The 15,790-nt window shown below is 45.6% G+C and overlaps 1 protein-coding gene and 1 pseudogene across 1 annotated transcript; one reads left to right on the forward strand and one right to left on the reverse strand.

The window, feature by feature from the left end:
• The first annotated feature begins 2,159 nt into the window (after window positions 1-2,159).
• On the forward strand, window positions 2,160-11,759 carry LOC144373816 (biotin--protein ligase-like). Its single transcript, XM_078036793.1, has 3 exons — window positions 2,160-4,389; window positions 6,751-6,964; window positions 8,473-11,759. The coding sequence occupies exons 1-3, from the start codon at window positions 4,326-4,328 to the stop codon at window positions 8,642-8,644; spliced, it is 450 nt and encodes a 149-aa protein (XP_077892919.1). The 5' UTR covers window positions 2,160-4,325; the 3' UTR covers window positions 8,645-11,759.
• A 1,943-nt stretch (window positions 11,760-13,702) lies between these two features.
• LOC144373804 (single-minded homolog 2-like) overlaps window positions 13,703-15,790 on the reverse strand; it is a 34,158-nt pseudogene continuing 32,070 nt past the window's right edge.

The following is a 15,790-nucleotide window of genomic DNA, read 5'->3' on the forward strand; positions in this document are numbered from 1 at the left end:
CAGCATGTGGTATACAGTCCCCCCACTTGAAGCAAACTGCTGTGGTGTTTAGTAATGTTCACTAGATTGTGTGGACAACCCCATAACAGGATCACTTTGAAAAAGTGGCTTGCAGAACTTCTCCTGTATCAGTGTAGATTGCTCCAGTTTCCCAGCATGTCTGTCTTCACCCTGTGACCGGCAGTGAGAATGAGGCAGGCCGATGTTCAGACACTGTAAGATTCAGTCATCAGAGCATAAATGATATGCCACAGGGCATGATGCTAATTTAGGGAAACCCTTTCAGCAACACAGCTTCAAGTTTTACAGTGCCCTTCTGATTAGTGAGTTCACCCCAGAATATGCAGGCATGTACTAAGGGGGCGCTCTCCCACCTCAGAGCGTCCATGTGGTGAAGCACTAGATTCCCAATGGTCTGTGTTCCAGGGCGGGGACCGAATGCCTGGCTGAGCCCAGTGGGCTGTGCCCTTTCTACTGTGCTGGTCTCCATCCCCCTGAGGTCTCAGCTGGGACAGAGGATTCTGTTTGTGCAGCACCTGATGTCCCTCGCCGTTGTGGAGGCAGTGCGGTCCATTCCCGAGTATCAGGTACGTGTAGTTCAGCTCCCTCTTACCTTCTTATTGAGCCTGCAGAGCTCGGCCTGTGTGGTTTGTGGCATGTGTTTGCAGAATTGGCAGCTCGACTTGAACCTCCACCTGCCCTTTGCTGGCTGCAGAGTGGAGTTTTACGAGCACCACCAGGTGTCTCTGCTAGCCCTGTCAGAGTGCCTGTGTCCCCAGAATGCTCTGTCCTTCCTGTTTGTCAGCTTTCTTGCTTTCCTTTTTTCTTTCTGATGGAGTACTGGATGGGAGCTATTTTTCTGTGTTTTCTGTTAAAAAGTCTTATTTTATGGACTAAAAATCCCCTTCTCGTTTCCTACCTGCATTTACCATTGTCTCTGCTCAGCAGAGCTACCCTTTGTCTACGGTTGACTGAGTTTAGCATCCAGGGTTGTCAGTCACTGTCTTTCCCAAAGTAAGGACAGAGGTACCTGTGTCATTGTGACTGAGGGATGCTTTGGTGGCAGTTATTAAAAAGACAAGGAAAAGAGGATGATGATAACTGGATCCTTTCCTTCCCTGCCTCCCCGCATGCCCCCCAAATGTTCCTGCAAAGATTTCACATGGATATGGAAAAGAGGTCCTCCCACTCCCTCCCACCTTCAGTTCTCATGATCATATGAGTTCCTGGAGCAACATGTTAGGAGCAGGACTCTCAGAGAAGCTGAGGTCCTCCACTGGTATTCAAACAAAAGTCCTCTCCATTGCCTCTCACCTGCCATCCCCTGTGGCCACGACTTCATATGCACATGTGACTCTGCTGTCCCCTGGGTGTAGATAATTCCAAAGTCTGTGTTCTCCACATTATGCTGACGAATGCTTATTACCAGATGCTCAGTGTCCCTACTGTCTGTAGAGTTGGGGGCTCCTCAGACAGTCACAGACCTTCAGGAGCAAGGTCTGCAGAACCTGAGCTGCACACTTCTCAGAGGAAGCTTCAGAATCCAAAGCTCCATCATGGGAGGAAGTATTGTCAACCGAGCAACAGGTAATGAGGCTTAGGAAAGTAAATTAAATACTGAGACTAGAATCTTAAATGAATCTGTTAACCTTTTCAGGGCTTTGACCTTGTAGCCTCACTGGTTAACCTAGCAGCATTCTTTGATCTCCTTCTGTATACAGGGCTGTTCCAAGTTCTGGGGGCAGCAGGCTGTGGGGAGGGAGAAGGCTTGCCCTTCGTGGTGCACCTTAAGAAACTTCTACTACCAAGGTTCCCAGCCTGTTTCCACAGTCATTGCCTCAGCACCCCTGTGTGTGTGACTTGGATTTTGAATTGGATTTATTTTTAATATAGCCTCATTGGCCTACATAGAGCCACTATTCGATGGTTGAAATGGCCCCAGCTATGTAGAGTTCACTTATCTTGTGACCTTCACCAGGGTTTCAGCTGGCCCCTAGTTAGATGTCACATCAGCGTGGAAACCAAGACCAGACCCAGGCACATCACTGCAGGGCCCACCTCCTTCCAGAGCTTCTGTGGGAGGCCTGCTCTGGCTCCCTCTGCTCCTTCTCTCTGTGACGTCTGCCTGGGCTCTTGCCCATCCCTCCCCGCATCCCTGCTCCTCCCTCTCCTCTGCATCTTGAGCTTCTGCTCATCCTTTAAGACCCAGCTCAGGGAGGTGCCTTCCCCGAGTGTCTCAGCGGTCACTCCTTCCACAGCTTGATAGCACCTTGAGTGTCTGAAACACTTTTATGACATTGCTTTGAAGCAGAGTCATGTGGGATCTTATTCTATCTCCCATGAAGTTCCAGCTCTTTGAAGGCAGGATTCCTTCACCTTGGGTCCCCACAGTACTGAGCACACTGCTTTAGCCACAGGAGGATCACAGCAGCTGTTTGAATAAATGATTGGGAAAAGAAAAACTGAGAACGTGGCCTGTCTCTTCATCTAGGGATAGACGTTCTTGTTTGCCCTCATGAGAACCCAGAATTTCTTAAGCTGCTTCATTCTCGTACAAAATCGGAAAACAAGAAGCCTAGCCAGAGCTGGCGCTCAGGGCCAGCTCAGAAAAGCTGCTGCCCACCAGGCAGAGGAGCCATGTCTGAGCTATGGGAACTCTTTTGTCCTCCTGTGGAGGCAGAGGCTTGACTGTGCCATTGTGGGGACACAGGTGGCAGGAAGAGAAGAGAAAGAAATCCCTTGGAGAATTGGGAGAGTGACAAAGGCTCAAGTCTCCAGCTCACAGGTTTTCTAGAGGAGCCTCTCAACCTTAGGCCTGTTGATAATTTGCTGACATATTTGTCCTCGGGTAGTGCTGGCCTGAGGGGACATGCAGCAGCAGCCTCGCCTCCGCCCACTAGATGCCAGTGCACTGTCTCAAGCTGTGACAACCAGGATGACAGATGCGTCCCCGCATTGAGAACCCTGACTCGAGGCAGAAAAGAGACATAAAGGTCCTTGTCATTGAAAGGTCCCGTTGTGAGCACCCCACGTCCTATTGGTGCTTGGGCTGCTCCTGCACTTCTGCTCTCAGCCCAGGCTGCTGTGCTAGGACTGCAGAGCTTCTAGAGCAAGGGAGGTAAGGAGCCTGTCGGAAAGGAGGGCTTCACAGGAGCAGCAGGCCCCACGGCGCAGTGTTGTAACCCAGGCCTGGCTGTCGGGGAGGCCTGGTCTGAATCCCAGCTCCGCACTTCCAAGTGCTGGAACCTCAGTCAGCCTCATAATCTCTTCCATACAGACGAGACTAGTCCCAGCAGGCGAGTTTTGTGCTGAGAAGGGGCTTGGTGCTGTGCCTGGGACACAGTGCAGGATGATGAGCCCCCGAGGGACCTGGAGACCACCAGCTTCTCTCTGGTCTCTGGCTTCATAGTGCCCAGTGTCTCTTTCCCAGCTTCAGATCCCCAGAGGAGCCTCCTTTACCCCACATGGCCAGATCTAGCTGCCAGCCTCAGGTCTGAGCCTGGTGTCTATGACGTCCACATGGTCCAGTCCCGTCTCTGCTCATATGGGTGGTGAAGGCCTGGGTGGTCTCGCTCAAAGCAGTATCTCCTCTTGGTCCATTCTACCATGACCAGGGCACAAACAGATCCCCAAGATGGAGTGGAAATGGACCAATGACAAGTCCACTTCTGTTGTCCAAGTTGACTGTTGGCAGATCTTCAGGGTTTTCTCTAATAACTCAGTAAAACAAGTCCCTCCTCTGGGTCTTCATAGCATTCTGCTCAAGACACTTCTACAGTGTCTCAACAATGTGGCCTGAATCAACATTCATGATGCTGGTAATTCAGGGCCATGTTGTTTCTTGAGCACCATCTTCTGAAGGGAGTGAACCCTGAGAGTGCCTTCTCTTCCTGCCCCTGCACCTAGCACGAGATAGGCACATAGGCACACCTCGCTGGAGGCTCTTGATACTGAGGTGATTGATGAACTTGACTCACAGGAGGCATCTTCAGAAAGTGTCTTTGATGATGAAAAGCAGTGATGGGGTGTAGAGGAGAATTCTGGGGTTTGTGCTAAGTATGTTCTCTAGGTCTCTCACCTCTGGCCCCAAGAGTTGCTTTAATATTGAAATGTCCCCAAGAAGTGATTAGTTGTCTGAAAACGGAGAAGGGCCCAGGCGAGGCCCCTGATGCAGTAGTTTCAGGAGCATTCTGCTCATCTTCTTTCGGCTCAATGACTCCATCTGATCCCTCTGTGTCCTTGATTGCTTCATTAATGTGCAGATTTTCCTTTAGGATATCAACTTATGAGTGAAGTGCCCAAACGATATTTATTACAGTGACCTTATGAAGATGGGAGGAGTTCTGGTTAACTCAACCCTTATGGGAGAAACATTCTACATACTTATCAGTAAGTTTTTAAAGCCTTTCCATTTGCAGTTTTTAGATTAATAAAACAACAAAAATTAAAACAGCTCATTCATGCCTACAATGGGAAGAGCAGATTGTCAAATGGGATAACTTTTCTGGGTCTTATAGAGTATGGTAATGTGCAGAGAGGACCAAGGTGGTCGAGAGCAATTCCAGGGCTTAGAAGTTCCTGTCTAAGGCCATGGAAACCACCAGATGGTATCACATCAAACAGGTGTGGTCTTATCCCTCACACACTCCAGCTTATCATTGAATTTGAAATGAAAATAAACAATATACCATTATGTAATAAGAAGGTTAATTTCTAAGAGTTCTCCTGCTGACCTTACATTCTTTTTGGGGAGGGGGTACCAGGGATTGAACTCAGGGGCACTCGACCACTGAGCCACATCCCCAGCTGTATTTAGTATTTTATTTAGAGCAACTTACTAAATTGCTGAGGCTGGCTTTGAACTCGTGATCCTCCTGCCTCAGCCTCTCAAGCTGCTGGGATTACAGGTTTGTGCCACAGAACCTTGACCTTTCCAGCCATGAAAGAGTTGCCTTATTTTTAACCTTTCTAAGCAGTTGCAGGCTGGTCAAGGTGGGGTCCGGAATCCCCGTTTCACCTCTGCATATTCAGATCAGGCAAGAAGAATGATTCAGAGTCATTTCCAGAAGTTCTTAGGTCCCTGTTCCTCTAACTGCTGACATGCCCCTGATGCCCAGTAGAATTTAATTGGTGTTCAGAAATCAGTAATGGACAGAAAACATGTGACCATGTGTTGAAGTGCCAGCCAAAGAACACAAGGCTTATGTTTCCAGCTCTGCTACCAACTGGCGGTATTATTCTGGGCAAGCTACTTCATAGCTTACAGCTCTGTTGCCTATCTTTCAATGAATTATTGAGGTAGATGCAAAAAATTTCCAAGTGGTGTTCACAGATATCAAAGAGGCCTGGGGATGGCTTTGGAATTGAAGAAATTAATTTAGTTTTGGAGCTAAAGAATTTTGTCTACAAGGGGGAATGAATTCGTAGCTATTACTAAATTCTTAAGGTCACTGGAGGATAGGGGCAATCTTCAACCAGGGAAAGATTCAGAGTTGTCAGCAGAATGTTCTTTGGTCCTTGGCAGGACAGAGCCTAAGTTGACAGTAGTTAATATCACTAATCTCCCTAGGACTTTCAAGTTTTTGAATGCAGGGGAGATTTTCAGCATTAGATCACTCTCAGTTTAATGCTCAGCTTTCAATAGGTGCTTCAGATATGTTGCTGGATGAGTGGACAAAGGCACAGCTGCAGATTCTGCCCATTACCATAAATACTGGGTCTTTTTCCCCAGTGCAGTTTACATTGCTTTGTGTTTTAATAACTGAAATATGCTTTTAAAAATCAGAGGCTATCCCATCCATCCCTTTACATTAATAAAGGCCAAACATTTCCTGAAGAGTCCTATCACTATAGGTGTGTCATTGCACCTGAAGCAAATGTTGTGGGAACTTTTTCCTTAGAGGCATTGTCTGTGTGATGGCCTTGGCCTAGCTCTTGCAGTCCTGTTGTCCTGTTTTCTTATTGAAAACCTCTTAGGTTGATTCAGGGACCTGCTGCAGGCTGAGGTTGGGCTCCTCTGAAGTCACCACCCCTCCCCCAGAGGATGGGAGCAGTAAGCACAGAGGAGCACATTCAAACACCACACCTAGGAACTTGTTCCTTTCCAACAGCAGAGCCTCAGCCCCGGAGGCTTCCAAGGATAAAATATTAGTTGTGTTCTAGGGATGTCTCGTGGCAAAGATTTGAAATCTGTGAATCCAGAGTTTACGCCTTAAGCCCTGAATAAAATTCTCTCTCTTCAAGCATGTATTCTCTCTATTCAAGTAGGAAAATAAATGGATACTTCATTTTGGGCTGGATACAGAGCACAATACCTAGTTAGACCACATGAGAGTCATTATTTCAGAAATAACACTAAGTTCTGCTGCAATAATAGCTTCTGCTTAATTAAATTTAGTAAGATGTGAGTTTTTCCCCTAACTTCTTCTTTCTAGTGAAGTTGAGATGGTCCTCACTTATAAAGGAAGGATAAAAAGGAGATCGTCTCAGAGATATATCAGTCTCTAAGTAGCCAGAGACCGTAGATATGAAATGACAATAAGGAAGTGAAACAATTTTTGTGGGGCTGGGATGCAGCTCCATGGTAGGGCATTTGCCTAACGTGGGACAAAGCCCTGGGGTGGATCCCCAGCACTGCAGTAACAACCATAAAACAATCACTAACTTTTTCCAGGTGGTGGAGAGGAATGTGTGATACCATCAAGATGTTGAACTGCTCATTTTATCAATTATTTGTTTATTTTTGCCCAGGCTGTGGATTCAATGTAACCAAAAATAATCCTACCATCTGCATCAATGATCTTGTCACAGAATACAATAAGCAATACAGTGCAGCATTAAAGGCCCTGCAAGCGGATTACCTTATCGCCAGGATGGTGACAGTGCTGGAGACACTGATCCACACGTTCCAGGACAAAGGGCCCAATGGTGTTCTTCCCCTTTATTACAAATACTGGATACACAGGTCAGTGCTCATTTGTCTCCATTCTTTTAAAATTCCTTGGTTAAAATAGTGTCTTAAAACAAGGCCATGGATCCTGGTCTGAGTAATTAGTTTTCACTTTCATGATGGAGAATCCCAGTGGGCACCACCACTGTGACCAAGTTTCAGCGTTGCCAGGAGTGGGAACACAGGCATCTCATACCTCCCAGTAGGATGTGAGAGGAAGACACAATGTTGAAAGTGTTTAAAATCAGTTTATTATGTTCTGAGAGAAAATGATCAAATACATCTAAGTGGTGGAATGTTCTAGAACAGTGGTTCTCAAAGTGAGATCTCCAGGAAACAGGGGCAGCCTCATCTGGCAACTTTAGAAAGGCAAATTCGCAGCCAGGACCTACTAAATCCTGGCTGCACACTGTGTGGGGATGGATGCTCCAGGGACTCTCCTACAGCTAAGCTTTGAGAACCTTTGAGGTGTAATGACCAGCCTCCACTCTTGGGAAGGCAGTGTCTTCAAACTGGCAAACAAAGAGAAAGCCGAGATGTGCTGGAGATTAAAGAAGACTAAAGAGGTGTGATAGGTAAATGTGTTATGTTTAGAGGATAGCCATTGAACATGGGGAAATCTGAACAAAGACTAGCTACACATATATGAGATAGCATGTATATAATATGTACAATGTACATTAGATATCACTAGTGTATCAAGACCAGATTTCTCAAGGGTGACAGTGGTGTTATATGGTTTTATAGGAGATTGTTCTTCTTCCAGGAAATATATGTTAAAGTATTTAAGCATGAAGTATCATGATGCCTGAAACTTATTTTCAAAGATGCAGAAAAAATAAATGTGTTTGTGTGTGTGAGAAGAGAGAAAGCAAATACAGAAAATTGTATTATTTGGTATGAATATAAATGAAGGGAGATGAGGTTTGTTGGACTATTCTTTCAACTTTTTTATAGGTTTGGAATTCCTCACAATAAAAATTTGAGGGGCTACAGATGAAACTCAGTGGTAAAGAGCTTACCCAGCATATAAGGTCCCCAGCACCATTAAAATAAATTAGTAAATAAATAAATAAGTAAATAAAAATTTTAATGATACAAAATTAAAATTAAGGTATGAGGGAATTCTTTATTCCGAAAACAATTAACAAGGATGTAATAAACAGGTACATCTGGAAAATATTCAAAGAAAGCAAGATCAGAATTCATTTATCTTGTAATTTATGTTGTTCAGCTTTATTTTGTAAGACCAGTCTTTTATTTTGACTCAGCCTTTCTGCCCCAAGTCTCAACCCAACAACCCAGATAAGTGGCACTGTTGCCTTTGAGGGGTGGAGGGGGTGAGGGAGTCAGCAGGGTGATCAGAATTGGGAGTGTCAGTGGCTTAAGAGAGTCCAACCCACCAACCACCCTGTCGTTTGAGTAGTAGTTAACCAGTCACCTGGGACCCCACCTTTGCATAATGGGATAATCACTCTGCTACTTGTCCGCAGCCAGCCTGACCTGCTGTGCTTCCTTTTCAGCGGTCAACAAGTTCGCCTGGGAAGTGCCAAGGGGCCGAAGGTGTCCATAGTGGGCCTCCATGACTCCGGGTTCCTGCAGGTTCATCAGGAGGGCGGTGAGGTGGTGACTGTGCACCCGGACGGCAACTCCTTCGACATGCTGCGGAACCTCATCCTGCCCAAGCGGGAGTAAAGCAGGAGCTGGGTGACGCGTGTCTGCAGACTGCAGCGGCCTGGCAAAGCCACACAGGTGCTCTGCGGGTTTCGCTGCCGCCTTTCCTCACCAGGGGAGTTGGAAGACTAATGTAGAGTTCTAGGTGGATTTTTTTTCTCCCTCCAAGTCATTTCATAATTCATTATTTTTTTCTATATTTCTGGGCTTTTCTGGTTATTTTGTGGTTGTTATTTTATCAGGTATTTGACGGTGCTTCTAGATAGAGGGTTGACAGGTGGAAGATTCAGTGTAGTTTGTAAAGCCCCTCGACAGGTGTGAAATCACTCTCCCCCTTTGGGCTTGAATTTGTGTTTATTAGGGGGGAAATGTTATGTGGAAACAGCAAAGGACTAAGTCAGATACTCTCCCAGGAGAGGAGACCTTTACCACCAGGCTATTAAGAAGCAAATCAAGGGCTGGGGCTGGGGCTCAGGTGTGGAGCACCTAGCACTTAGGAAGGCGCTAGGTTTGATTCTCAGCACCACATAGGAATAAATAAATAAAAAAAGGTATGGTGTCCATCTGTAACATACATACACACACACACACACACACACATATACACATTCACACATACATACACATATACACATATATATATATACTATAGATTTAAAAAAAAAAGGCAAATCAAAACATGGCAGCCCGGGCCAGCAGAGGGTTAGAGGTATCTGATCAATGTTCCTGAGCATCCAGGGAGAGATTTTTCCACCAGAACAGACAGTGGCACTTAATTATTTTACATTTGTGTTTGTGAAGAAAAGAGAAGGCAGGCTTCCAAGAGTTGCTCTCTGCTGTGGTGGCCCCGTAACCATGTCTGCAGGCTTAGAGAGGCATCCAACTGGCGTGGTCACAGTGACTTGTAGAGGAAATTAGTCAAGTACTTCGACATTATTTTATGTGCTCTCCTTCCCAAGTTCAAGTTTACTGCATATTCTGAAGAGATTTGATCAAGTTCAAGATCTTTTAAGCATCGGTGGGGCACTGCTTAGAGGCAGGAGTAGATGCTTGGGCTCTAACAGCTGGAGATAAAGGTTCAGTCTCACACTCAGGGAGGATTTTTGAAGCTTTTAAACCAATTTCAGGCTCATTTCAAAATGTGTAGCATTCCTACAAGACTCAGTACACAGAGGATCCAATCCATGGCATTGCGTTTGTAAGGTGTTTTGCCCCCCATTTCCTTATGTTGCCAAGAGAGAAAATGATGTTGATACTGAGTGCCATCAGTTCAGAGAGAGAGAGAGAGAGAGGGGGGGGGGAGGGAGTGTGTGTGTGTGTGTGTGTGTGTGTGTCTCCATGTGTGCGTGTGTGTATGTGTGTGTGTATGTGTGTGTGGCTTTAAAAGAAAACATTCAAAATCTAAGTGCTAAAAGTCTCCATGGAAGAACAAAGGGAAGGAAGCCTTTGTACCTTGGCCATTTCCAGATGTACCCACACTTTTTCCACACAACTCCTATCTCTGTTGAGCGTATGAATCACACCCATTACTTTTCAGCTTTAAAGAGCCAATTTTTGTCCCAATTGAAGCTAGTGGAAAGAAAACTTGATGGAGCCCTCAGCTTTCAACAAAATCCCCTCATTGTAAACTAGCACCGTCTTTATCCAGGTCTTACGTAGTCAGACACAGACAGCCCCATAGGAGGAAAAAAATAACATGTTACATTAAGTACACCAATCCAATATGTGTCTTTTGGAAATGTAACTTTTTTTAAAAAAAGAACTTCAAAAGTAATTTTTGCAAATAAGGCTCTGATTAGAATTTTTTTTCTTTAAAAAAATCACTTTCTCTTAAATGCCCAGGTCTTCTTTTGGAATTAGTGATGAGTTAAAATAAAAGTCACACCGCCCCAAAATTGGAAAATGGACTCACCCTTGAGAGGGAGTCTGCAGAATATCATCAAGGACAAAGATCTCCAGCTAACGTTGCAAGTTTCATTTCTTAAACTTTGTAATATAAGGCCAGTCATCCCTCAGAGCTGGCATTTTGAATTTTGAATTTCTTTGGGGAATTATTTAATTAAAAACATGCTATGTTTTGTTTTAAGCTGAAGGCCTATTCTGGACAGTTCTGCTTTGGAAAAAAAATGTTATCATTTAATTTCCTTTCTGTAAATTAAAACTAATGAAGTGTGGCCATGTCAAAGCAGCCGGAGATGTTGTGGGTGCAATGCTTGGCCTTAGTAGTTGAGCTTTTTAAGGGTACTCTTGCTCGTCAGGACATCGAGTTGTCTTGAGGGAGACAAAATAGACATGAAGCAGATGCTGTGTTTTCCATAAACCTGGTTTTGCCTCACACAAACCAAAGACTTGGAATTTCTGCCATATGCACAGAATGAAGGCGCAAAGTAGAGCTGGGGAAGTCTGCCAGAGGCTACCCACACTCTACAACTGGGGGATTTCTGTGCTCAGCAATCTGGCATCTCAAGGAGCTTTAAAGTCTTCATGGAAACTTTGTGTTTCCTCATAACTTTTCACTCGTAGCCACTAAACTGTAGATCACTAGATTGTCCCCCAGTTTCATTGAGTGTCTCCCAGGTTTTGTTAAAAGGTGAGGTATCCCCCCTTCTGGAGTGGTGGGGAAATGCTCCAGAACAGGACACGGTGGGAAGGGGCTTTCATATGGCCCCCTGAAGCAAGGTGAGCATCCTGCAGGGACGTAAAGGAAGGAGGAAGGATTTGGGTCTGGTGGATCATGCCATAGAACATCGGCATGACCTGACACAGGAGCAAATAGCCTGCCTATCCAGCCTCAGTGAGGGGTAGATGCACAGGTCTGTGAAAGCCAAGGGACTGCAGCCTCTGGTGGCCCCTGACCCTCAAATATACTGTATGATGGCCTCTAACTCTAGTGTCTGGGAGTGACCAGCCTCACAGAGTGCAAAGGGGATTCCAGAGGGGGCCAAGAGGCCAGGGGGCTTCCCTTCTCTCCATCTGCTGGCTCTCACAGACAGGAATGGCAGAATCATTATTTCCAGGTCATTACTATGCATCTTTAAAATAAAAGGAAATGTAAACCTTTTCTTTTTTTTAGCTTTTCAAAGAATCATCTGTGAAAAGAATCACTTTAAACCAATGCCTATAAAAAGCGAGTCTACCAAAATAAACTTTATGTACTTTCTCTGTTTTGAGTTTGTTTGTATTTCTACTACACATTTAATTTTTTTTAAATAGGCACTTGTTTTAGTTACAGTATTTTATGTTTATATTTAAAGACTTTTTTACATAAATAAATTAAATGTTTTATGCAATAAGGAATATGGATGTATTTCTAAATATTAAGAAGCTTGATGTGTTTTTGTTTTTATGTATTTTTGACAAAAGAGCAATCTTGTTATTCCAAAGAAAAAAATTAGCAAAGGTTGAAAGAAAAAAACAAAACAACAACAAAGCTTTAGTGGCGATGAGAAAGAAATCTAACAACTTCTAGATTCTGTTCTTTTAGGGCTTCTCTTTTGTGAAAACTGTTCAATTTTTGTCAAAAGCTTTCCCCCCAAGATTTTAATCTTACATAGCATATACCTAAGCTCAGGAACACATTGACCCATGCATTTTAAATAACCAACAGACTATGATTCACCAAAATTTTAAGCTACTGTAATTTTATGGCATTTATTTGAAAATGTTCTTTGGCTTCCATCTTATCAGAAGTAGCCCCCATAGTCTACTCCAATGTACAGTTCCAATAAATTACAACCTGGGTGAATTTTATGTATGGACCATTGGAAATCTCACCTTAGGTGGGAGAGAAGGGGGGCATGGCTGACAGGACTTTTAAAGGGATGAAAGGGTGGGGGTGGGGGCAATAGGGGTTCTTACAGATTTCCTCAGGGCCCTCATACCCGCTCACATCCCTGCAGAGGTATGAATGAAATGGCTTTTCTAGAAAAGGGTTTCCAAGAATATAAAGAAATTCCTTTCCCTGGGAGGCTCCTTGGAGGGCCAAGCCAGTCCTGAATTGGGCTTATGTCTCAAATCCACTTGATCTGGTATTTTTGTCAACATGGTACATGTTAGGGCCCAGTACGATTCTTCTTTTTTTGTCAAAGGGAGGCATATTTATTAAAATGCTTCCTCTTCCCCTGCTAGAGCCTCACAGAATTCGGGGAACCGCGCCGGCTTCAGTGTGCAGACTCTTGAAGATGGAGGAAACAATATTAGGTTGCCGTGGTAACTGCTTGCCAACTTTGCATTGAGCCGTAGGCCGTCTTGAAAGGGGCTTTGAGAGGAATCCTCCTTCCCGTTCTAGGCTGTGAAAATTCTGATATTTGTTCAGATGAGGAATTTTCCACGAGCACACATTTTATCTTTCAGTACACACTCTTGGTTAAGTCTATTGACACTGTCATTTGTAAATCTATAACAGGGCCATTTTCCTCAGTGGTAACCTTTGCTATTAACCTGCTCCAGAAGGCTTCCTGATTTGTGTGTACTAAATATAGCCCCAAAGCTAATAACCAGGTAGATGTTAAAACATTTGTGGTACTTTATTGAAAAATGTTGGTGATGTCTCCCATTAATCAAACCTATACCTTGCAAGAATCATGGTTTAATTATGAGACTTGCGACCATAAAAAAAGAATACCCTTGGTTTCTTTTATGTGTGTACACAGTCCATCAGAGCAGCTAGTGAGGTGTAGCTCAGTGCAGGAGAGAGGTGTGTGTACCCATCTGTGATCCAGTCGCCTTGTGCATGACACATGTTCCTAAGTTTGCAAAATTTAACCTGCATACTATAAAGCCAACTGATACCCTGAAGAGATTATATAGGGTCCTTGCTGACTCAGGGTTGGCAAAAGATCAGTTCATGTTGTGAGAACACTTTATGCATTCTCACTTTGATTCTAGAAGGATGAGTTAAAAGTATGTGAAACCTTTTCCTATTCAGAAATGTGGAAGAATTTCCTAAATAAGCTTTGAAAAAGCAGCAAAGGGATACAGTTGTTTCTAGTGCAGAGCAAATTGAAAGGTGGTAGCTCAATGCATCTATTCCCTCAGATCCAATGTTGATATCTTTAAGGAAAAAAAAATTCATAAGAGTGAAACCAAAAGTATTGGAAGTTTATTTTGAAAACACTGCTGGTGCATTATAAAAGGGTCTCTGTTCACCTGTTACGCACATGACACATTCATATGAAGCGCTCTTGCTATGTATAAAATGCAGAAAATGCTTAAAATGTGTCCATCATTTTCATTACACCCTTGAAGCAAGTTTGTCTTCTACAAGGTGCAGTCCATGACAGTTTTCCATATTGCACATGCAATTTAACTAACTTCATTAGCACTACTTGTAGCAAACACGAGCCTAGTGAATTATAGATCTGTGTGGGACAGAGGGACTTTGCTGTGGAATTAAGTTTGACAAGGTCATTCTCATAAAATATCTGGCTATATATTCTTTTTTGCATTTAATGCCTATTCAATATATTCTGAAGGTGCTATTCCTGGTGTTACCAAGAGTCCATAAGGAAAGGGAAGGGGGAGTAAGAGCTTGACCGTGTACTTGGGAAGCACACCCATGGCTACACACCCCCTAGGTCTTGGCTTGTTTTGTATTGAAGAAAGGACTAAAAAAATTTTTTTTAAATCATGAATGATTTTAAAGACAGTGGAGTTGTTGTCTATTCATGGGACTTACAATGATCACATTCTTCCTGTACCTAAGAATCAAAAAGGGCTCAGAAATCGGTAGGCTTCCTCTTCCTGCATGCTAGCTGCCAGGACGAGGTCGCCCTCCTTAAAGTGTATTTATGGAGCTGCCATGCCTTAAAGCCCCAGTTTTTGAGCATCAGAGACCGGGCTCCATGCCTTCAGCTGGATTTCAAAGTGAGCAAACCCGAGACCCCGGCGCCGAGGTCACAGGTCAAATGCCGCGACCTTGGGCTCTGTCTGAAGATGGGCCCCTGGAGAAGAAGGATGGGCGGCTGTGTCCCGACCTCAGGCTGCGCCGGGTTCTCTCCACGGGGGTACAGGGCAGCTATGGTCACGCCTCAAGGTCAGCTGCGTTCTATTAAAATAGTTGTCTCTGTATAAATTAATTTATTGGTGCCTACACAGCTCGCCCCTCTCCTCCGCTGGACTTTGTGAACTAGGAACCAGAGAAGGCCTGGCCTATGGCTTCTCCCTGCGGCCGCCCTGCCTGGGCAGAGCCAGCCCGGCGGGTCACTGACCGTTGGTGATAATGACCAAGGCTCCCAGGTGGTGCGGCCGGGGCGCGCCGGGCGGCGAGGCAGCGCTGGGGCCTGCTTGCCAGCGCTGCAGCACTCCGGCCGCCGCCTCGGGGGCTCCGGGGCCGCAGACGAGGCCGGGCGCGGCGGGCGCGGCGCCCCCCAGCGGCCCGCGCCGGGCCAGCACGTGGTGGCAGTTGAGCAGCACGAAGGGCAGCTGCGCGGGCGCGCCCCGGGGCTCGGGGACAGCGGCGCGCAGCACTCGGGCGCCGAGCGGGCCAGCGCCAGCCGCGTCCCATCGCGGGCGGCCTGGCGGGCGGCCTTGGCCTGGCCCAGCGCGGGCTCCTCCCGGTAGTGGCCGCAGCTCTGGAAGCTCGGCGGTGGTGTCCTTGCCAAACGTGCGCGCGGCGGCGGGCGCTGTGGGGACAGGCGATATGTTAGATGCTGGCATCCAGGGAGGGAAGGGCCTGCCCCAAGCAACGCCACCCCTCGGCCACCCGCGCCCAACCCTCGGGCTGCCACCGTCCTTGTTGCGTGCATTCCAGGCGCGCATTGTGCAACCACAAGGGACAATTGCAAATGTCCTGCGAGCTGTGTTAAAAAACAGGTGGGATTCGTGTGGACTAATGTACCTAATGCAACATACCAGGGAACGTCGATGGTGACCAAAATTAAAAACTGTTTATTCTTTGGTGGGGAAGAGGGTTCTTTCTTGAACAGCACTGGCCGCTTTTCCATGTCCATAGATGGCCTTGCCGGCTAATGCCACCTTATTGAACAACAGGGGTCTAGAGGCTACCAAGGGCCCTCCAGTCTACCCTTGTTTTTGCTTATCCCTGGAGAGGCGCTATTATGATCCTGCTGAGAGGATCATAATTAAACCAGCCTTCTCAATTACATGCCTGACATCAATTAGCAATCTGAGCTTTTTACTTTATGAGGACCTTTGTCTTCCTTTAAT

Source organism: Ictidomys tridecemlineatus, unplaced genomic scaffold, assembly GCF_052094955.1.
Source record: "Ictidomys tridecemlineatus isolate mIctTri1 unplaced genomic scaffold, mIctTri1.hap1 Scaffold_50, whole genome shotgun sequence".
NCBI classification, from domain to species: domain Eukaryota; kingdom Metazoa; phylum Chordata; class Mammalia; order Rodentia; family Sciuridae; genus Ictidomys; species Ictidomys tridecemlineatus.

Excerpts from the sequence above, each read along its gene's own strand:
- LOC144373816 (XM_078036793.1), top strand. The coding sequence starts at position 4,326 with ATGAAGATGGGAGGAGTTCTGGTTAACTCAACCCTTATGGGAGAAACA. Across the intron at positions 4,390-6,750 it reads AACATTCTACATACTTATCA|GCTGTGGATTCAATGTAACC; the intron begins GTAAGTTTTTAA and ends ATTTTTGCCCAG. Across the intron at positions 6,965-8,472 it reads TACAAATACTGGATACACAG|CGGTCAACAAGTTCGCCTGG; the intron begins GTCAGTGCTCAT and ends CTTCCTTTTCAG.